This window comes from Carettochelys insculpta, chromosome 15 (genome assembly GCF_033958435.1).
Source record: "Carettochelys insculpta isolate YL-2023 chromosome 15, ASM3395843v1, whole genome shotgun sequence".
In the NCBI taxonomy this organism is placed as follows: Eukaryota; Metazoa; Chordata; order Testudines; family Carettochelyidae; genus Carettochelys; species Carettochelys insculpta.
The window spans coordinates 33,261,655-33,284,129 of NC_134151.1; the positions used below are offsets into that span (position 1 = coordinate 33,261,655).

General features: G+C 51.8%; 2 protein-coding genes across 4 annotated transcripts in view; one reads left to right on the top strand and one right to left on the bottom strand.

Annotated features, from left to right (window-relative positions):
• Positions 1 to 1,233: 1,233 nt before the first annotated feature.
• Positions 1,234 to 10,819, bottom strand: ATOX1 (antioxidant 1 copper chaperone). Its single transcript, XM_075009713.1, has 4 exons — positions 10,635 to 10,819; positions 8,214 to 8,289; positions 2,741 to 2,888; positions 1,234 to 1,465 (listed from the first exon to the last, which is right to left on the bottom strand). The coding sequence occupies exons 1-3, from the start codon at positions 10,638 to 10,640 to the stop codon at positions 2,764 to 2,766; spliced, it is 207 nt and encodes a 68-aa protein (XP_074865814.1). The 5' UTR covers positions 10,641 to 10,819; the 3' UTR covers positions 1,234 to 1,465; positions 2,741 to 2,763.
• Positions 10,820 to 19,171: 8,352 nt separating this feature from the next.
• G3BP1 (G3BP stress granule assembly factor 1) overlaps positions 19,172 to 22,475 on the top strand; it is a 46,392-nt gene continuing 43,088 nt past the window's right edge. For 2 of the 3 annotated variants that reach the window (XM_075009813.1, XM_075009814.1), the window contains exon 1: positions 19,172 to 19,295. The gene's annotated coding sequence lies outside the window, so the exon portion shown is untranslated. Of the gene's footprint in view, positions 19,296 to 19,492; positions 19,520 to 22,475 lie in introns of those variants that run through there. The other variant, XM_075009815.1, reaches the window with a different exon arrangement.

Genomic DNA, 22,475 nt, shown 5'->3' on the forward strand with positions numbered 1-22,475 from the left:
ATGCTATCAATCACCCCCTAATTGGTACAGCTCTGCACCTTCATTTATTAATTAGGCCATTGTAAGTAGAACTATTAGTGACTTTAAAAAGCATCACCAGCACTTGGACTGTACAAAGAGGGCAAAAGGTTAAATTTCAGCCCTCTGCCTCGCAAAGATTGCTGACCCTGATCTATACCACTCCCCCACTGCACCACAATCATAGAACTCCAAAGCAGCAGAATTGACTGTGCTCAGAATTAGCTTTGGGTTGAAATGACTGGGGAAACGTCAGCCCCAGGAACGCCACTGGTATCTGAAAAGGGGCTCTTTGGACAGAAAACGGGGCTCAGCCTTAATTAGAGGTTCTGCTGCTATCAGAGATGCTCCCAGAGAAGCTGTTCTAAAACTCCATTCCCCTTGGGTAGTCTCATGCAGATGAATAAAATGGCACACAATGCAATAGGACCCAGTCATCAACACTATCCATGAGCTACTGTAGACACATGGTGACTTTCTAATGGGCTCTTGTGTCAGAAACTCAGCCACAGTGGCCGGAAGCTGGTGGGCAAGGGAGGTGTTAATTACCAATGCTGCTGAATGCAGCCAGGAGGTAGCAGATGGTGGTGCTGACACCAGAAACACAAAGGAAATTCTCATTTAAACAACAGAAGACACTGATGTGAGTTAAGGAGCCATGTGGGCTAGCAAACGGGACACTCGGCTAGCAATCAGGAGACCTACGTTCTGTTCCAGTCTCAGCCACTGACTTAGTGTGGCCTTGAACAGAGGCTGTGTCTCTAAGCAATATATGCCCAGCACAATGGGGCCCTGATCTCAGGTAGGATCTCTAGGTGCATCTGTAAAACAACTCTTTGATTGGGATAGGGGGCAAATGAGACCATTAGAAGGCAGGGACTGGGTTCTCTCTCCAAAGGATCCACTCAGCATATCTTGTTTTTCTCCCACAGTTTGTGGCTTTTCCTGCAAAATCTGAGTCTTCCATTACAGAAACCAACCTGCCCTGAGCCCCAAGCTCTGTGACTGATTACTTACTCAGCATTTGAGCACAAATCTCCAGAGATGACATCTCAAGCCATCTCTACAGCCAGCACACACGGTTCTATGCAACTTCCCTGGAGAACAAGTAGCTTGGAGATCCTCTCCTCAGCAACAAGTGATATGTTATTTCTAGGAGCCCTCCTTGTAGATCAGCCACCTCAACAGCTGAAGAAAACACCAGGCCCCAGAATGTGTATTTGAAAATAGAAGAATTTACTGCAAGGCCAGAAACAGAGCACGCAACCGAACTGCATTTCAAGAGGGGAGTTTTACAAACGATGGTTCAAGTAGGTCTGGTCCTTTACCCCTAGGGGTCCTTCCTCCTCCCAGCCTCTTCTTTCCAGCATCTGGCAGGATCACATGACAAAGGGTGTCAGCAGATGTGTATACAGGCCATCTTCTCCGGGAAGCCATGTTACCGCTCCTGCAAACACAAAGACAGCAGGTGGGGGAAAAGTTACTCAGGGGTGCCCTCTGCTGGTAAGACCTTCCAGGAAAGCCCGCAATCTGACATCTCCCTGTCCAAGCTCGAACTCGGTAGAGTTCATGCATTAACACCCCCTCCTGCCTCACATCTCCCAGTCAGCACACTTGATTTCACAACTAGCATCTTCATTTTAAAGAAAAAAATATCTGGTGGCTTGTTGCTGTGTTTAGAATATATAGGAAATAACTGGCTGCATCAGAAGCATTGTGTCAGCTATAAAGCACAGTCTGAAAATAGAGGAAGACATTTACTGGCCTTTCTAATCTTCCAGCTACACTTCTGTAAGAGTACATCTCAGCTATGCAGGAGATGGACCCAGTCAGGGTTGATCTTCCGGGGTTCAGTTTCACACACCTGGTAGAGACGTGTGAATTGAACTATCTGGAGTTGGCAGTCGACCCCTTTACTCCTTGATATCTCTTGTCCTTTGCTCCAGCTGCCAAAGGCATCCTCTCACAGGGGAGAGAGTCTGACCTGTGAGAAGTATCAGCCCAGGAGAAAGGCAGATTTCCCTGCCATACTCTACCACATCTCACAGGCTGGCCTGGAGGAGGGCATCTCTCAGAATGAGAGGCCATTTCTAACACTGGGGCAGAAGGGACCATGTGGGCAGAGAGCCCTGCTCAGCCTCCTCCCTCTTCCTGGCACGGGAAGCAGAGAGGTTTCCAAATGTAAATGTGTACAAGGTTCCCCCTAGGAAGCAGAAACTGTCCTGTAACATCTCTAACCCCAGCCTCACAAAGGCACCGCTGTAGGAGCATCAGTTCAGCATCCAGAGAGACCAGCCTGCAGGCTCTCTCCTCAGCCAGAGCAGAGACCATGTCCCAGCCAGAAACAGGGGCTGGAGCCTTTGGCTCAGGTGAGTTCTTAGTGTAGCTGCCCACGATAAGAAGGGCAGGGGAACGGGATGTTATGGTGGTCGTAGCTCCTGTGCCCCAAGTGAGCACAAGCCAAATCTTCCTCATGTTTCCATCTGGGCACCAGAGTTGTCCTCATCTTAGAGTCAGCACAGCTCTGCATGCTGGTCAGCTCCTCCCACTGCAATGTGCCCATACCCAGCTGGCACTGCTTGTTGGGGTTGCCCTGGCTCAATGTCACTTCACGTGGGACTGGGCAGAGCAGCTGGCTCAGGGTTTCCCCTCGTCCATTAGCTGTATAAGAAGAGCCCCTTGGCAGCAGACCACCCTTCTCTGGGGCGTGGAGAAAGCTGACCTGCTAGTCCATTGCCTCCAGTGTTATTTCTCCCCCATATAGGAGGCACTCTTCCCAGTTTTCTTCAGTGTAGCCAGCAAGGTGTCGACGCTGTGCTCTGAGTCGATGCACACCTTCTTGTTGGGCAGGTCAATCTCAAACTGGACACCTGGAGAAGGGGAAAGGATACCCCACAGGTGAGAGGAACCAATGGGAGCTCCCCCCATGGCTGCTGCCCATCCCCTCACCCTGCCTCCTCCCTTATGAATGGATGAGAGCTGAGGTTCTGAACATCCCATTCAGAACAAAGCTGGAAAAAATAAACAAGACTCAGGCACCAGGGGCCCAACCTTGCCAGTGATGAAAGCTCTGATGTTAACTCAGACACAGCCCAACTGCTGCTCCTGCTCAGACATCCCAGTTCTGACCCAGGGATGGTACAACCTCCCATCATGCAGCATCTCGTGCTGCTAACTTGCCCTTCACCGCAACAACAGGAGAAGGCATGAATAACCTTCTACTGCATTTCACAGGCACCTTTCTTCAGAAGGCTTTGTGGGGCTGCCTCCCCCCAACTCCAGCCCATGGGAGGAAGGCACCATTTGTCTTATCATCCTTCTTTCACAGCTAGGGAAACCGAGGCCCAGGGAACTTGTGGCAGTCCCCAGGGTCAAACAGCAGGTCAGGAGCTTCTCAGCCCATGCCTTCAGTTACCAGAGTCCTCATCCCCTTGATTTAAAGATAGACTGGTGAGGACCATGCTGAGAAGCTAATGACGGGAAAGAGTGTGGAATTTAGTTTCCATGCAATGATCGTCTTTGTCTAGCCGGGTCTTAGAACACAGTTAACGAGAACAAACTACCTCCCATGATACATGGAGTACAGGGCAGCATGGATGGTTAAAGGATATTCTGTTAACGCGTGGTTTGCGTGCCTCCTGCTAGCACTGCAGCATACAACCACCACCAGAAAAAAATAGTACACTGACCTATCCATAGGGCCCTACCAAAGTCACAGCCATGCAAAATACACCATGAGCCATGAAATCTGGCCTTTTGTGTGCTTTTGTCCTATACTATGCAGATTTCATGGGGGAAAGCCAGAACTAGGGGCCACCAAATGACACTAAGGGGAAGCACGTTTAAAACTAAGCAAAGGCAGTTTTCCTTCACCCAGTGCATGGGAGGCCTGTGGAACTCCTGGCCCAAGGAGGTTGTGAAGTCCAGGACTTTAACAGGGTTCAAAAAAAGAAGAACTAGATAAATCCATGGTGATTAGATCCAGTGGTGGCCATTAGCCAGGATAGGTGGGAATGGAGTCTCTAGCCTCTGTTTGTCAGAGGCTGGAAATGGATGACAGGAGAGGGATCACTTTGGTGATTCCCTGCTCTGTTCGCTCCCGCTGGGGCATCTGGCATTGGCCTCTCTCAGAAGACAGGACACTGGGCTAGATGGACCTTTTGTCTGACCCAGTGCGACCGTTCTTATGTTTCTCAGATTCGGGGGTCCTGACCCAAAAGCAAGTTGCAGGGGTATCACAAGCTTATTTTAGGAGGGTAATGGTACTGCCACCCTGACGTCTGCACAGCCTTCAGAGCTTGGCATATGGAGAGTGGTGATTGTAATGCTGACTGTGAGCCCAGCTCTGAAGGCACCGTCCCACCAGCACAGAAGTAAGGGTGACGATATCATGCCATGTCCACCTTTCTTCTGCACTGCTGCTGGCAGTAGCTCTGCCTTCAGAGCTGGATTCCTGGCCAGCAGGTACCCCCAGCTCTGAAGGCAATGCCGTTACCAGCAGCGTGCATAAATAAGAGAAGAAACACTACAACCGCCAGGCCATAATCTTGGGACCCCCACATAACTCCCCTTTGGATCAGGACCCCTACAATCACAACGATGTGACCTTTCAGATTGAAATACCCAGCATCATGAAATTTACCATTTTTAAAAATCTGATGACTGTAAAATTGACCAAAATGTATTGTAAATTTAGTAGGGCCCTACCAACTTCAGAGCCCACCCACTCTCTCCCTTATGATCTTGTTCAGGGCTTCCGAAGCAGCCCGCAGTGACTCCAGTGAGAGGTTAATCAGCAGGGCTGGACTGATCTAGGGCTAGCACTACCAGTCTGCAGGTAAATGCTATTTTCCTGATGCAGCAGGGCCACCCAGAGTGAGGGAGGGAGAGGCAGTCATCTAAAACCCAAACTGGCATGAGCCCCCAGTGCTGGGTGCATTTGCATTCATTCAGAGAGCTCTGGGGTTTCTTTACTCTGCAAGTTATTGTTCCACCTGCTATGTTGCTAGGAAGCAGCCATCTGGTTAGCTGGGATCCCCAGCATGGCATGCTTAGTAACTACTGCTCAGCAGACAGCAGCTTCAGTATTTTATTTCATTTTCAAAGTCAATAATAAATACAAGTTCAGCTCCAGCTTGCCAATTGGTGTGCCAGGAGGATCTCTGGTGGTCTCAGATCTTCGGCTAAAGATGGACTAGCCCACTCTAAGCCCAGCTGAACAAAGCTGGGCTTTCCCTGCAGTGTTGTTCCTCCAATGGGTGGGGAAGGCAGGCCACAGGCATGGCCTATTCAGCCTGGCAACTTACCCACACCAGGCCAACTCCACTCCCTTATAACATGGATGGAGCCTGGGCTTTATTGTTTGGAAAAGGTGCAGAACTGACCTTAGGAGATGGTGAGCAAGGCAACTGACTAGGGCCCCGCACTGCAACTGAATATAGCATCCACCTCCAACCGGCAAGGCCGTACCATCAGTGTGCTGCCTTGGGCCCTGATGAGGTGATAAAAGCATGTGGGCAGGAAGGAGCAGGCTTCATGAGCAGTGGCTGGGACAGACAGCCTGTTTCTCTGTAGCCATTGCAGCAACCAGCTTGCTGTGCTTAGTGGGAATAAAGCTAGCAAGATTCCTCAGGGGTCCTACCACAGATATCCCGCCGCCCGTCCCAGCCATCTAACCACAGTTATCCCACCGCCTGTCCTGGGCACACCACAGATATCCCACCGCCTGTCCCAGCCATCTCACCACAGCTATCCTGCCGCCCGTCCCAGCCATCTCACCACAGATATCCCGCCACCTGTCCCGGGCATCCTGCCATGTACATCACTGCACCCATATCCTGTCACCCGTCCTCGGCTGTCTCGCCACAGATGTCCCAGCAGTTGTCTCTACACAGATATCCCTAGCCTACCAGAGCAGCAGTGCGTGGACAGAAGCAGTGCTTTTTCTGTGCCAGTACTTAGCACTGGCACCTCAACAACCCCAGCTGTGGGTTGCGGTGGAGCCAGCTGAGTACCGCCTCCCCTTCTCTTTATTTTATTTATTTAACAGAACAAGCCCTGGGGAGGAGCATGCTAGATGCACCAGGCCTCTGCACCTTCTGCTCCCAGGGCCTGATCCAAAGCCCACCAGAATCAGTGGAAAGGCTCCCAGTGATGTCAGTGGGCTTTGGAGGAGGCCTTGCACTGAAAGGAGAATAGAAACTGCTGCAATCTGGTGACTGGAATTCCCTGTAGTCACAAGATCGCTCCAAGCAACTTCCCTCCCCAACCTCAGCAAAGGTCACAGATTCCAATTATCAGAGGGGTAGCCGTGTTAGTCTGGATCTGTAGCAGCAACGACCCTTCGTTGCTGCTACAGATTCCAATTAGACATCTTGCCGCTGCAGATCAATAATTAGTTACTGACTAACTAGCTGCAACAAGGGCTCCCATAGGAGCAGCGTAGGGGACTTTTAAGGAGTGGCTTTACCTCCCAGCCCCAGTTCATCTGCAGGGGAAGGACAGGACTAAGTTTGGAGATGGCACCACACCAGCCTCCAGCTGCTCCTCTGCAAGCATGGCGGGCAACACAGGGCTCAGCTGGCTAGGCTCAGCTGCAGCATCAGTCAGTCTTTTCTGCTTCTCTTTTGCAGAAATCTTTCCCCGGGCTGTCTGGGGTGGCAAGTGCACTGAGAATAGGCTGGAGAGAGCCCACGAGGCTCCACAGGGGCTCTGAAATAGCCGGTGTGCATTTTACAAAGGCATAGGACTTGTTTTAAATGTCACCACCTCTCTGCCAGGGATGCCCTGAGATGAGCTGCACAACCCCTCGGCAGGATCTCTGTCCTTGCTATTGATGCCACCCCCTGCCTGTGATTCGTGCCCCTTCTTGCTGCCTGGAATTGCTGCTTTGCCCAGTCAAATGTCTCTCAAGAAGATCAGCTGGCAGACACTTGTCTGGTGCCTGGAACATAACCGATCAGTGCCAGAAAGGGCCCACCTGGGCCAGAGGTGCCAGCCCCAAGATGTTCAGGTAGGGTTGCAGCAAGAGGAGCCTGAATGTTCTCCAGCACCAGTCCTGAAACAGCACCACATGGCAAAGAGCAAATATTATGCCCTGAACAAAAGTGGGTACCTCAGTCCAGCAAGCGGGCAGATGAAGGCTCCACGGGAGGACCCAGTTCTTTAGGGAAGCCATTTAAAAGATATGGAGTGAAATACTGGCACTATAAAAGTCAAAGACAAAACCCCCCTGGGTTTTGCAGACCCAGGATTTCACCCATGGCCTCCTAAACAGTGTCTCCTGTAAGCTGAGTGCTTGGGCAGCCACCCAGGAGAGATTCAGGTGCCGCCCAGCTGATTACAGAACATCCACTACTCCCACAGCTGGCAGCCTGTACTTCTACTGGTGGTGCACATCTACAGATGCCTTGGTGCACATAAAGTTTATTCTGCCCAGAGATGGACAAAATTAGAGGGAACAGTACTCCTAAGGCTCCCACTTCTTCCAGGCCAGCCAAGCCAGGCTCCTTCCCACTCTTCACCCTGGCAGGGGCTTATGCTGATTGTCACATGCCAACAAAGGAGCGCCCTGTTTGTGGAGATCATCATCTGGCATGACAGAGCCTCCAGGAAAAGCCTCCGACAAATGGCCCCCAGCTATGGGTGATTTTGCCAGGACACCGTAAGCCCCCAGTGATGCTACTTTCAGTGCCACACCTGGCACTCCCAGTGTTAGGCAAGCAACAGCTATGACCACAGAGATGTACGGAAGAAAAGATGCCTCGGCAAATAGCAGCCACCAGCCACATTTACTGGACATGGCAACGGGCCTGTTAATGTCCCAATACAGTTGTTATGACCCCACAGACTGTCCACGTTTGAGCCAGTGTGGTTCTTGTGATGCAAGGGCTTCCCGGTGCCAATCTGTAGCCTGAGACGGGGGCAAGTAAGAGCTGAGTCGGACACTTGGACAGAAATTTCCATTTCCGGGCCACAGCACCCATTGGTACCTTAAGGCTAGTATGGAAACCCCACTGAAAGGTATTTGTTGATCCCTGGGCAATTCTACACCTGGTTTCAAGAGCGGTAAGTAAAGCAAAAAGAGGAGCATTTCCACTGCTCTGTGAAAGGGGGCCGTCCTGGGCATGAGGCATGTAGCACATGTCACATTAGCCAGGCTGTTGAGATCCCAGGCTCAGAGTAGCACCACTCACCTCCCAGCTTGTTGAGCACCCGCGTGACCGCATTGGAGCACCCTTCGCAGGTCATGTCCACTGAGAACTCGTGTTTCTGAAATAAGGAGGAGAACAGATTGGAGACAACCCTGGAGACATTCTTGATTGGTCTACAATGATCCCTATAACACTGGCCTGGAACCACTGGAGACCAGCATTTGAAATGGGCAGTATGTCACATACAAAACATGCTCTCGCCCTAGTCCTACCGGGCACTGACCTAATCCAAACACAGCAAACCTATTCTTGGCATAAAACCAAGTTTTCTGCAAACCCCAGCGTATCTAGTTACAACATTGCCATTGTTTGCTTGGGCTCCACCATCGACAGGCATCCGCCCACTGTGTTGTCTTAGATTGTTAGCACTCTGAGGCAAGGACTGACTTTTTCTTACAGTTGCCTAGTGTAACAGGATCCTTCCCCATAACTAGGGCTCCTAAACATTCCACTGCAATGCAAACAACAGTACTGGACCTTTAAAAACGTAATTATAGGGACACAACCAGCAAAGAGCTGAAAAAATCTCCTGTCATTTTTAATGATGATCAGAGCTGCTACTCGGAGATACTTTACCAGTAACATAAAAATAGGTATTTCCCTGAGTTATTTAATCAACACATTTACTTATTACAACCAAAAGAATCTTAATTTTCTTGTCCCCTCTAACAGTTTATCTATCCTATTCAGATAATAAAACCGATCAGCTTCGTTTCACTTTTGCTTTATAGCTGTGGGATAACTGACCCCAGAAAATTGTCAACTCTGTTACATCATTCAGGGGCATGAAAAACTCACACCTCAGAGCAACTTCCTCTGGAAAAGGTGGCTTGTTTACCCTGACAGGAGATTGGCTCCTATGAGCAGAGCAGTGTCTACATTGAAGGACTGCAGCTGTGTTGCTGTAACATTTTAACTAAAGGCAAGCATTTAGGCAGTTTCTGTTTCCTCTCCCATTGTGTGTGAGCTCCCCAGGCTCCAAGGGGACATTTTCATCCAGAAAGACAACAGTTTTCTGTGACATTTTAAAAATTCACCAAGGTTTGGCTGGTTGCCTGGTTTGGGGAGAATTTTCCCAAATGAAAAGATCTTGGAAAATCTATTTGAGAATTAGTGGATGAGAACCCCACCCCGCGTCTGTTAGACTGGCTGCAAATGCCTGTTGCATCCAGTTGGCAGCGGCAAGTATAAATAAGGGGCATCCCAAGCCCCCACTGTGCCAGGTGTTGTATACACACAGTGCCTGCCCCAAGGAACTTCCAGTCTAAGCACAAGACAAAAAGACAACACGGGTTACAGACAGATGGGGGAGCAGAAGGAACCCAGAGATAATATCAGTACGATAAACTGTGGTCTTAATGCATCAGCAGCCTACAAGCATTTTGTAGGCTCTCCAGCCAGGGCAGGCATAATATGGCCCAGCACAGTCTGGCAGCTCCCATTGCCCAGATGCTGCCTGAGCCGCACTTGTGGGCAGGTAGTGCATGGAGGTGTCCCCAAAGGGAACGCAGAGAGCACATGGTCCCTGCAGCTGGCCCCTTTGAGTGACGTGGGGGGACCAGCTTGAGAAGCCACTTAGGCTACTAGGTGGGAGTTGTCTGGGGGGCTGTACCTGCCAGCCCACCACCTCGCAGACCCCAACTCCCTGCCTCAAGTCACCACTCAAACCCTCTGCAGCCCCTCCTACACCCTTCCTCCAGGTCAGAATCCTGGACTTTGCCCCCCTACCCCGAGCTCCCTTCTGCATCCAGCCTCCAACCCAGACACCGCACCTCCTTCATGAAAACTACAGCACAGCGCTGCCTTGGACCACTTACCACGTTCTTGGAGTGACCCCGCCCCATCAAAAGCCATTGCCCACTTCTGCCCTCCCGCCAAAGAGCCTTTAAGAGGGGACGTGGGGGAGAAGAAAGACCTCCTTTTGCAGGTGTTCGGCTTCTCCCAAGCCCGAGGGCCAAGATCCCCCTCAGGAAGGGCACCAGGAACTGATGCCACCTCCCAGAGGCCTCCACCACCAGGAGACCGGCCTGTTCTCACGGTAGCTACTGCTCAGGCTACCCGCCCCCTCGGCCCGAGAGCTGCTGCAGCTGCAGACACTGCCTCGCGCAGAGCGAGGCTGAACCCGGACCCCGCCCATCAGTTTGGGGGGCACCTGGATCAGCCCGGGACTTTGCAGCTGGACCGGTCCCCCCCGCAGCGGGCCAAGCCCTGCGAGCTTGGGGCGCTCTCGATCCGCCCCCCATCCCCCACCCCGGAGATCCCAGCGGACAAGGGGCCGCGCCGCCTCTCCGGCAGTGGGACCCGCCCCACTGCGCCCCCCCAGCGCCAGCTGCCTTCGCCCCAGCCCCCGGGGCAGCGCGGGAGAGCCCAATCCCGAGAGCAGCCGGCGGCGCCTCCACTCACCGGCATGGCAGCTGGCGGCTCCTCCGCCGGCGGAGCGAAGCAGAGGCCGCCCCCGCTACGTGCCCTGCCCACCGCTGCAGCGGCCGCCTGCTGCTCTGGGGCCAGCCAGTGCGCTGCTGCCTGGGGCCGCGGGAGGGCGGTGTGCAGGACCTGGCCGGGCCGTGCCGCTGGGCTTCCGGCGCTCCGGGCTGCAGCCCCTGCAAGCCACGGAGTTGCTAGGGGGCGTGAGGGGCAGGTGATTTCCCCGGAGCTGGGTGTGCCCCCGTTTCCAGGCTCGGCTCTATGTCGGCCACCCACCCCCGGCCTCCGCCTGTGCGGGTATTCTAGTCCGCTATGCTGCGCTCCGCAGGGTACAATCCTCCCCCCTGAAATGATGCCTTAGGACAGCGGCTCCCAACCTTTCACTGGGGCAGATCCCCAGTCACCCCCCAAACCGCTCACGGACCCCATCAAGGCCAGAGCTAGCCACTACATACACTTCTTTACATGTAAAAAGAAACCACAACAGAGATTATTGGACAGCAATTAATACAGGTTGAACCTCTCTAATCCAGCACTCTCTGACCCGGCAACACCCATGATCTGGCATGATTTTAATCAGCCGGACGACCACTTATCACGGGTGTGGCCGAGTTTCCTGTGGTCCCATAAAATTTGTTTCCAGCCACCAGTCCTGGCTCTGTTCTGTGCTGTTATTTAGCTGTAATTTACCACAATTGTATTCGAGCCCAGTAAACAGTGGAAGTGTTGGTAAAGCTGCTAGATAATATTGACCTCTTGTGGTCCAGCAAATTCATCCTGCATGGGTCAGGTCCTGCGGGTATCTGATTAGCTGTATTGGAAGATATTTAATATAACAATAATTGATTGTAACTTTGCAATTTATTTAAAACTTATTTTCTATTATCCTTTTTATGTATTCTTTATTTTTTTAATGGATCCATGCCCCTGCAATGCCCTTGCAGAGCCCAGGGGTCTGCAGACCCATGTTGGGAAGCACTGTCCTTGGCTGAACCCCACCAAGAGAGGCTCAGAGCTCAGGATGAGCCTCAGACACATAATCCAGTGACACTGAGCCATCCCCACTTAACCCCAGGCTTTTATGGGGGTGTCTAAGTCCTCAAGGGCAGGGTTTCCTTTATTTTTTTCCATCAATAGGTAGAATAAATTTTGTTCTCTGCACCAAGGCAAGTGCAGATGTGCACCACCAGTACAAACATGCTGGGGGCTGTGGGAGCTTTGGTAACTGGTTGGGTGGCACCTGAATCTCTCCTGGATGGCCATCCAAGTGTAAAGCTTACAGGGAATAAAGCTGGGTGTGTTCTCCCCTGCCCAGCACCTTAGACCATGCCAAAACTGCAAGCACCATGACCAGGAAGCATGATAGATGATGCCCTGTTAGCTGACATCCTGGGGCTAGGGCTGGTGAACCTGCACAGCTGAAAGCTGTTGGAGCTACAGAACTTCCCTACACCAGACTACAACAGATCCTACTAGCCTCTATGACTGAGCCCAGCTGGGGGATCTGTAACACTGACTGAGGTGCAAAATCACAGAGGAAGAATAGCTGGATCCCACCCATGCAGGCCCTAAAGAAGCTGGACCACCCCTGAGGTTTGGAGCCCTGCCAACGTACATTCTGCATGCTACTTTTCATTTTGGAACAGCTCAGAGAGACCCTGGGAAGGCCATTCGCAGGCTTGTCACTTTAAGGGGGCCTGATAATTGCTAGCATGCATCCATGCAAAGCATGGACTTTCCAGAACTATCCTGTCCCCCAAAAGATGCCTGCCTCACAGGTTGTACTCTGCGAAGCCAATTCAAGGGGCATTCAGCCTTTCTCTTTCCTAGGCTCTTCCAACATGCCATAAAACTCCCCTGGCCCGCCTGTGTCACAACAGCTGGTTTTCTGCCTATAAAAGCCAGAGGCAGCGCTGGAGACTAGCAATTAGGGCAATTGGCGTGGAGCTCTTTTGAAACTACAGGTTCAACCTTCCTGGTTCAGCACCCTCGGAACCTGAGCGTTCCCATTCCAGTGATTTTTGCTGGACCTGGGGTGGACAATTTTCCCCCCTGCTGGCCTCAGCCCCTGCTCCTGGTGTCCCCATCCGTTGCATCATGATCCCCTCTCACCCGCATATGCTCCTCAGCAGCCGGATCCCAGCCCCAGCCACCCCTTCCCAGCTGCAGGTTCCCCAGGTTGTAGTTTCCTGCTTGGCCTCTGCTGTGGCTTCCTGGGGCTGTGGCTTCCCTCCTGGCCCCAGGGATGAGCTGCCGTTCCCCAGCCAGGAGCTTTCTGGGCTGTCTTCCTGCCCAGCCCTGGCCAGTTTACCAGCCTGGGCTGTTGCTCTCTGCTGCTGCTCCTGGCCCAATCTTTCTGGCTGCTGCTGGCCCTCCCTTTGCCACCAGACCAGCTATGTCTGCCCTGCCCTAGGCTTCTGCCTCTGGTCTGGCTGGCCCCTCCTCCTTTCAGTCCCGGGACTCTCTGGTCCTGCAAGATCCGTGGTCCTGTCCAATGACAGATGTTGCCACTCAAAAGAATGCTGGATTTGGGAGTTTTAACCCGTACATTGCTCAGGCTTTGGCTTCAGCCCCAGCAGGTGGGGCTTAGGGCATTAAGCTTCAACCCCTTTCAGCTTTTTCTTCTGGGCCCCAGTGAGTCTAACACTAGCCCTGCGTGGTGGTCCCCCTGAAACCTGCATGCAGGCCCCCAGAAGGCCTCAGACCCCTGGTTGAGAGCCACTGCTCTTCAGGGATCCAGCTGGAGCTCCTCTAAGCACTCTGCCACCAGAGACTGTTTTCACCCAGCATCTTTCTGTGTCCAGGTGATGGGCAGGCTCAAGACTCACATTGATCCAGCATGTTATACAAAAGCTCTGTCTACACCAGAGAATAGAATTGTTACTAAGGGACTCTCTTGATGATGAACTAGTTTAAGCACAGCTGACTGGCCTGAATTGTGCATGGACCCAGCATACTCCCACTAGTGCTGTTCTAAACCATTGCAAGTTGCAGTGACTTCTGCATCCCTCCCCCACAGTTCCTCTTCCTGGTGCAGCTTCCAGAAGCAGTGGGTTCTGGGACATTTTGCAACCCCACCAGAGGGCAGTAGCCAGAAGGTTAATTGAATAAGGAGGACAAATCAAAGAGTGCTGGGCAAGGATTGAGATCCAAAGTTACTTGCTATTGAGAGAGGGAAAAGGTGATAGTGGAAGGACTGGTATTCTGGAGCCTTTGGGTCATGCTGGGATTAAGTTGTTTAAGAGTGAGCTGCCTTGTGTTTAGAGCTGCTGAAAGCAAGTTTAATCTAAGATATATTTGGCATGATGCATGGATGTTATTGGTAGCATTTTCCTGGGGGCCCACTGTTTCATTGACGTGTTACAGGGAAGCAACTGGTTTTAGGCTGGTAAATATCTCCATTGTAGCTGAGACCCAAATGGAACCTGACTCACTTTCCTTTTGCCCCCCTTTCCTACAGAGCTGTAATGAGAAAGTAAATCAGGGTTTGTCCAGTTTAGGCTGAAGGGTGATTTTTTTCTTTTAAATAGCGAGTGATTATTTTTTCCAATCCTCATTAGGAAATGGGTGAAAGCTGCTATCAGCTGTGCAGATACTGAGACTCTAGTTGGGTTTGGGGAAAGGAGTGTGTGTGTGTGAAAGAGAGAGTGAGAGCAAGAGAGCGGTCAATAGAAGCACCTGCTGTAGTCCACAGAAAAGAGATGTAAAAAGGGGGTTGTGAGTGTTAAAGAGTTGGTGGAACAGCTGTGAAAGTTCAATGCTTGGATATTTAACAGCAGATGGGGAATTCTACCCTCCTCAGCTCAGAAGGACATGCATATTGGAGTTGAAATGGTGGTAGTCAGCACTGAACTAAAAAGTCTGGTAGTGGCTGGGAGGAGGGAGTGGGTCCCAATGGTGGGGAGGTAACAAGATTAGATGCCTATTGGGCTGGAGGAAGCTTATTTGAGTTGGTTGCACCAGGAAATCCTCCTTTAGACAGTGCAAGAAGTTTTGAAGTACTGTAGTATATGTAGGAGCAAGAGAATCCTGACCTCTGAGGGATAGAGCATTGTGTGAGAGTCTGGTAGGTGTGCTGGTTGTTTTTTGCTCTAGAATAGGTCAGGTGAAATGACTGTTCCTAGCTGGAAGTTTGTCTACCTCTCAGCCTCTCTGGAATTACAAATGTCTTCCAAGGGAGGAGGTGATTCCTGTCTTTGCCTGCTGCCCCATCCCCATACACTGCACTCCACTAATCTTTAGAAGAAATGGGATGGAAGAAATATGCTTTGAAAATTTTAGAGTGGGGTGTGCTGTGAGGGAGGTGCCACAGGATGGGACCCAAAGACACAGGCTCCTGCATAGAGATTCCAGAACTGATGTACTAGGAGGGGTGACATCTCAGGACTGAGATGCATTGGTAGAACTGTTTGCGGAGCCCAGGTCTGGAACAGGAAGGGGATGCAGCAGGTCAGATTAAAAGAATTGGCTGAGCTGTGCATGGGGAACTGAGAACTGCAATAGCAGGCCTGCTGCAGGGCAGGAACAAGCTGCAGAACTGTGTGGGACAAGACAGGATCATGGGTAGTGTAGTTATCAGGACTGTGTAGGAGGGAATTATAGATAATAACTACCCACTATTGGCCTGGTTTATGCCCCTCTCTTTTAAGAGCACCAAGCTTCAACTGGATAAATAATGGATAGGGAATGCTGCCTGCAGGCCTTTGGCCACAGCAAGCTACATTGCTTCTTAAAGCAGTTGTTCTTTGAATCAAGCTTAACACCAGGTTCCAGTCCGGACGTTCACTCTCACTGAGTTATCTGGGCATGGGCCTGCCCCAGGGGAGGGAGGGTGGAAGATGATACCAACCTCAAGGCACAGCAGCCCCCAGGGGTCAGGGTGGGTGTCATTTCAATGCACATGCAAATGGTATCTTCTTTCACTGCTGTAAAAGTAGGTTCCTGATCCTTTCTCTAAGAATGGGGGGTTAGCTGAGAGAACACTCTGCTGTGGTGTGCCACCTGCCTTTCTGCTGTTGCTCAAGTCCGTGGCCCAGCTGTGGGGCAGGGAGAGAGGTCATTTTACATGGCTGTCCCTTGGCTCATAATAAACTCTGCAAAAGCCTTGCTACAGATTTATGAGCTGGCAGGTTGCAATGTGGCTCAGGATATAAATAGCAAAAAAAAAAAAAAAAGGGAGTAGGGGAGGGAAGGGTTGGGGGATATTAATGCTGAGGATGGCATAATGCCAGCCTAGTGCCTGTAAATGTCCATACAAGAGAAGGAAGGAGGCTTATACAGTGGCTGCCTTCTAGAGGAACAAGAGGCATGAAGTCCTTGCTCTAGGCCAGGTGTTACCCTTGCTCCCACTCCCAAGCAACACCATTGATTTAGTGGGGTTTGCACAGGATGTAGGTGAAAAGAAATTTTGTCCCTTTAATGGAAGAGTCAATTTGGTCAAAGCAAGAGCCCACCCCCTGACATATAGCAAAACCAAACACATGCCTTAGGAAACTGACCTCAGGCCTTATGGAGCTCTTTGATCCTTTCAGGTGATGAAATGCAACGCAACTTGGATTTTATCTGGTGGATGAGAAACTGGGCATCTCTTTCCATTTGCAGAGTGATATGTTTAGGACAGATAAGTGAAGAGGCAATGCGAAAAACTGAACCTCTGGCTCATTTTGGTGCTTCGTTTTTTATCCAAGCACTAAGAGCAAGTTTCAGTTGGCTTGATTTCTCTGTTTATTTCAGTAAGAAATTGTGAAAGAATGCTAATGCACAAACAGGTAAGCCAGGTGTGAGCAAACTGGCTTCAATTAGTTGGGACCCCCCAACATATGGTAGGACTGTGGGGGGAGGGGGTGTGTTTGGGAAGGGAATGCTGGGAAGCTCCAGGGGGGTGCCCCTAAGGGGGAAGGGTTTCTGGGGGAGGACCTCAGGAGGGTATCTTATCAAGCTGGGAACTTGCTAGCTGCCACTGCTGCTTGACTCAGGACTCTGCATGTTCTGATTTGCCCAGCAGCGGGTGGGGGGAGTGTTTCCCTGGTGACAGCAAGGGTGGAGGCCATGCTGGAGAAAGCAGAGGGCTGCTGGGGCAGCAGAAGCTGTGGGGGTGGGGGGAGAAGCTGATTGCACTGTGTCCCCCTTACAAAATGCCATGCCATGCCCCCCACTTTGCATACTCCTGAATTAAGCTATTTGTCATCTTATCCAGATGCTCCTGAGGGCACAGGTACCCAGTCTTGACTTTTCTCACGGAGTGTAGTGAGTGATCTGACACCCAAGTGGATTTGTCACTTGGGATGCTTACTCGGAAATTCCCAGAATGGAGTTTTGCATCGAGTGGGAATGGATTTGATCGTATTTCTGTGCTGAAAATTCTTAGGAGATGATCATTCATTTTCTCAATGGGTTAAGGGAGCAGTGAAGATCAAGCACACCTGCCTCACAAGCTACTATGCTGTAAACACAGGGGCTATGTCTACACTAGCCAAAAACTTCAAAATGGCCATGCAAATGGCCATTTTGAAGTTTACTAATGAAGCGCTGAAATACATATTCAGCGCCTCATTAGCATGCGGGTGGCCGTGGCACTTCAAAATTGACGCCGCTCACTGCCGCGTGGCTCGTCCAGACAGGGCTCCTTTTCGAAAGGACCCCGCCTACTTCGAAGTCCCCTTATTCCTATGAGCAGAGAGGAATAAGAGGACTTCGAAGTAGGCAGGATCCTTTCGAAAATGAGCCGCGTTTGGACCAGCCGTGCAGCAGCAAGCAGCGGCAATTTCGAAATGCCGCGGCTGCCTGCATGCTAATGAGGTGCTGAATATGTATTTCAGCGCTTCATTAGTAAACTTGGAAATGGTCATTTGCATGGCAATTTCTAAGTTTTTGGCTAGTGTAGACGTAGCCAGGGTGCTCTAGGTGAGATGAGAGCCTTTTTTGAGCAGGGGTCAGCAACCTTTCCGAGGTGGAGTGCTGAAATTTGACCTTTTGACTCTATGTACAATCCGAGTGTTGGTAATACTTTTCAAAGTCACTTAGGTTATGTCCGCATGAGAGTCTATACTCAAAATAAGCTACACAATTTGTGCATCCAGCTTGTGGTTTGGAGGCCAGCACCCGGTAGCAAGGCTGGACATGCTGGATCAGATCAGATGACTGGCCTGTACCATGGTACAGAAGTTGGATGAGCCCTTGGCCCTGCGGAAGGCCAGCTGCGTAGAGATCTGGATGTGGCGGTTTCAGCAGGGGCAGGGGCTGGACATTGCAAGTTCAGTGGGTGATTGGCTGTGTTGTATTTAGAGGTCGAGCAAGGCTGGGCCCCAGCAGGAAGCCATCCATGCTTGGGTCCAGAAGCTGGACATGGCCTAGTCACCTGCGGAACCCACCATACTGTGGTACCGAGGGCCCAGCCGGAGGCTGGCTTTGGCAGTTCAGAAGGTGACCAGTCCATGCCGTGATGCATAGGTCAGGTGAGATCAGGGCTGTGCAGGTGGCTGGCGGCCCAGTGGGAGGCTGGCTGTGGTGGCTTCAGTGGGTGGCTGGTCCATACTGTGGTATATAGGCCAGGCGGGGCTGTGCAGGTGGCTGGTGGCTCAATGGGAGGCTGGCTGTGGTGGGTTCAGTGGGTGGCTGGTCCATACTGTGGTATATAGGCCAGGCGGGGCTGTGCAGGTGGCTGGTGGCTCAATGGGAGGCTGGCTGTGGTGGGTTCAGTGGGTGGCTGGTCCATACTGTGGTATATAGGCCAGGCAGGGCCGTGCAGGTGGCTGGCGGCCCAGTAGGAGGCTGGCTGTGGTGGGTTCAGCCAGTGATGGTGCATACTGTGGTATATGGGCCTGGTGAGGCCAGGGCCATGCAGGTGTCTGGCAGTCCAGCAGGATCCGGCTGTGGCAGTTCAGTGGGTGCTGGGCTCTGTGCAGAACAGAGGCTCTGTAGGGCCGCACAGTGGTGCTGGAGGAACTGGGGATTCAGCCTCTGACCTGGGCTGCGGCAGGGACGGGACAGGGGAGAAGCAACCCGCTTCTCTCCAGCAGGGGGGGCGCTGTCTGCCGGCTCCGTAACGGCAGCCCCTCTCTTAGTGCTGCCTTTCTCTTTAACACCGTCTCGTCTCCGGCCTGTCGGTCACGACGTGCCGTGCTTTCTAATTGGTTACGGCGCTGAGCCCGGAGGGAGTATCACCCCTATCTAAAACGGGGTTTACCTTGCTAGATTTCAAGGGCGCCGCTCTACGGCGCAACCATCCTTCTAGGGCACTTAGTCCCCGCCTCGTCCATCTTTCACCTAACATCGAGATGTGCGTCGCCCTATTGGTCAGCTGGGGAGTCAGTTGAACTTTGTCCCACCCAAGAAGCTGGAACTACCAGGACTGTTGGCTGCTGCTCAAGTCCTTCACTTTAATGATCACCGGCTACAAGACAGAGGGATAGGGTAAGTTGGATGCCACTCAACAAGTACCGCCCTTTTTGCGTCGCACTGGCCAAACGGCGGGTGAGCAGGGAAGTGAGGCACTCAGTGATTGGCTGGCGGTTTGCGGCGGGGTTAGGCTGCGCGCCGGATATATGCAGCCGGCGGGTGAGCACGCCGTTGCGTGAGGTCTTCCTATTACCCGGCCGGCCTGTAGCGAAGCCTCCCGCTCCAGTCCCGCTCCGCCCGCAGGTAACGGGGGAGGGGCCCGGCCGCGGCCTCCCCTTCGGGCCGGTGGGAAGGGGGCGGCTTCTATCGGTGTGACGTCCTCCCCAGGCGGTTGCGCCACCACCCAGCGTCGGCGTCACAGACGCGCGCGGGCTGGGCTGAGCGGCGAGGCTCGGAGCCTCTCGGCGGGTCGGGCACCTCGTGGGGCGGGAGAGGAAAGGAAACAGCTCCCCATCAGTTCCGCGAAGGTGTGGGGGCGGGTCCAGAGTGGTCTGCCCCGTGGGGCGCTGCAGGGGGGGACGGGACGGTGATTCCTGGTGGGGCGTGGGAAAGCCTGAGGTGATGGCTTTGGGGTGGGAGGGGGAGTGATGTGGTGTCCCGGGGCCTTAATTGCCCGGAGAGGGCCGCAGTTCCCGGCGTGTGGGACGGTGGGATAGCCTGGGGTTGTGATTCTCTGGGCGGTGGGTATATGTGAAGCTCCTCTGGGGTGCCCCAAGGGCTGTAATTCTCGGGGTGTGGGAACGGTGGGATAGCCTGGGGTTGTGATTCATTGGGGAGGAGAAACGGGGCAGCGGTGCGGGGCTGCTGCTCCCGGGGTGTGTGTGGGGAGGAGGGTGTGAGTGGGGCTGAAGGACCAGGAGGGGTCCGGGGCTCTCTCAGCTTCCTCACCTGCAAGGATCAGAGTGCCCCGTGAATACAGGCCTGAGATTCTCTGCTTGCTCTCTGGGGGTGTGGAGCGGGGAAGGCGGGTGTAGTAAATGCCAGCCGCCTGGGTTAGAAAAACAATCTGTTTCATGAAGTGTTTCCTTGGCTTTGAAAAGCCCTGCTGTGTTTGGCACCATCGGTTTAAGAAGAACGTTTCTCCAGCCCCGCACAAAAGAACAATTCCTTAGAAACGAGTAAACGTTGATGGGGCTGTGGACAATAACCTTCCCTCTGAAAGCAAACATGGGGAGGGGGGAGTTCAGAGAAGGGACACAAACAAGAGAGGATGAAAGTTGCTTGTGTGAGGTTAAATACGAAGTGGCAACCTTTGCTCCTGCTCCGCATACCATGTGTGGTCTGTTGAACATGTAAAATGCCTACAAGTAGTAAAGGCTGCCGTTTTTTTGGGGATAATGGTGGCATGGAAAAATACCCACACCTTCAGACTTGGCATTCATGTAGTCATAGTGATCTGTAAATCTCTGCATTGTACAAAAGAAGGTAAATTTCTCCCCTGGGGTAATGCTTTCCTTTCTGTGGCATTGAATGATGTATGACGACAATGATGGAATGGGGCCTAATCCAAGAATTCTGCATAAAGAAAGTGTGTGTTAGAGAGGGAGAGTGCTCTGTCACTTGCCAGGCCTCAGGCCTACTTGCTTGTGAAAGCCCTACCTACCTGTATCTCTGTTTAGTTCATCACTTTGCATGATTTCCCTAGAGTTATTTTGTAAGGTAGATAGCATCCATGTTATATTTGTAATTAGTACTGTGTGGTGAGACACCTGCATCATGCATGGTGTATATAATGTATTCCATGTGGGCATAGTGGCACCTTTCTATTTAGATGTAAGAACGGTTTGTGGCAAACACCCATGTTTCCAGTCTGCTAGGTTTTTTTTGCCGGTCCTTACAGAAACAAATGATAGCTTCAGGAAATGTAGAGAGGCTACCAAGCCCTGAACACTGTAACTTCCAGTTGGTCTAAATAAAATTTCTTGGGGTGTATGTTAAGCCATTGTGTCTATCTTGTTACCAGTGTTTCATTTACAGAGACTTTCTTCCACAGAAAATGGCATCTTCTGTTTGCTATTTCAGTCATTTCATTGTTTATGGGCAAAAGGGTTTAAGAAAACTATGCCAAGTTTTCAAGTAGGATCTTGGGGAAAGAGTCCCATATGTACAGTAAACCCTTGAAATGCATGAGTTTGAGTTGCGCTTAACTCACATTGACATGAGTTAAGCACAATTCAAAATCTCGCTCCGCCTGGACCTGGCTCAACTGTCCGGGCCCTGTGTGGCTGGGTTGAAGCTCCAGGTGCCCCCTTCCTCACCCGGCCCAGTCCAGCTCACCACCTGGCTTCAGCACAACCCCCTTCCCAACCCTGCCCACAACCTGCACATGGCTCCGGCTCACTCTCCACCCCATATCTGGCTCTGGCTCACCACTCCTCACACGTGGCTCCAGCTCAATGTCCCCACCAGCCCTGGTCACCACCCATGCCTGGCTCTGGCTCACCACCCCCCATGAGTGGCTCTGGCTCAGTTGTGTTCCTTCACCACGCTTCCTCCCCACCCGCCCCCCCCCAGCATCTGCATCTGGCATACCACTACCACGTGCAGCTCTGGTTCAGCACCCCCCCATCTCCCAGTGCATGGCCCTGGACCACCACCTCCTGGCCCCACTGTTGTTGTAACCCACACCAGGCTTAATCCTCCTGCCCCTCTCCCGCAGCTGGAGCCCACCACCAGGCTTAACCTTCCCCAGCTGCCCCCTGCCCCAATCTCAGGACTCACCTTTTAAAAGGAGCTCCAAGTGCTGCTGCTTCCCCAGCTGCAGAATGTGTGTTCCACTGTGGGGGGGGAAGCTGCCACCAAATCTATGTGCAATTCCAGTTACAGGAGGCTGCGTGGTGCCTCGCGTAAATTGAGGCGCTACTGGATTTGCTCACTGACTTCTCAGATGTATGGAGCAATGTTATTTGACAGTGGTAGAATGAGCACACTCCTCCTCCTGTGCATTTCACTTCTGACTTAAAGTCGAGTCATGACTTGCAGCAAAATGACTAAATTGCAGCTGCTTGTTCAGGTGTGACTGGGTAGAATGTCCCATTAGGTTGCAAGTAGTTGGATAACTAGAGTTGCATGAAACAGTCAGACTATTGTGTGAGAGAAATTCATGCATTGAAGTTCCCGTCCTAGATATCAGAAGTGTACTTTAAACATTAATATACCTTAAGATAAATTTTTATCAAAATGGCTTATAAAATGTAAGCATGCAAAATATATCCTCTAAAATTGAAAAGCTGCATTGAAAATAAGCAATGGAAGCTCACCTTGGCAAAAAGCAGCAACAAAGCCCCTATTTTCTTGTTAGAAGTTGACTTGAAATGCACTACATTCATACTCTCGGTCAGTTATTTTAAGATCTTAATAAAGAGACATCTTCAGTATCTGATGTGGGGAATTAACATTAATACTGAATGTAACCATCTTGAA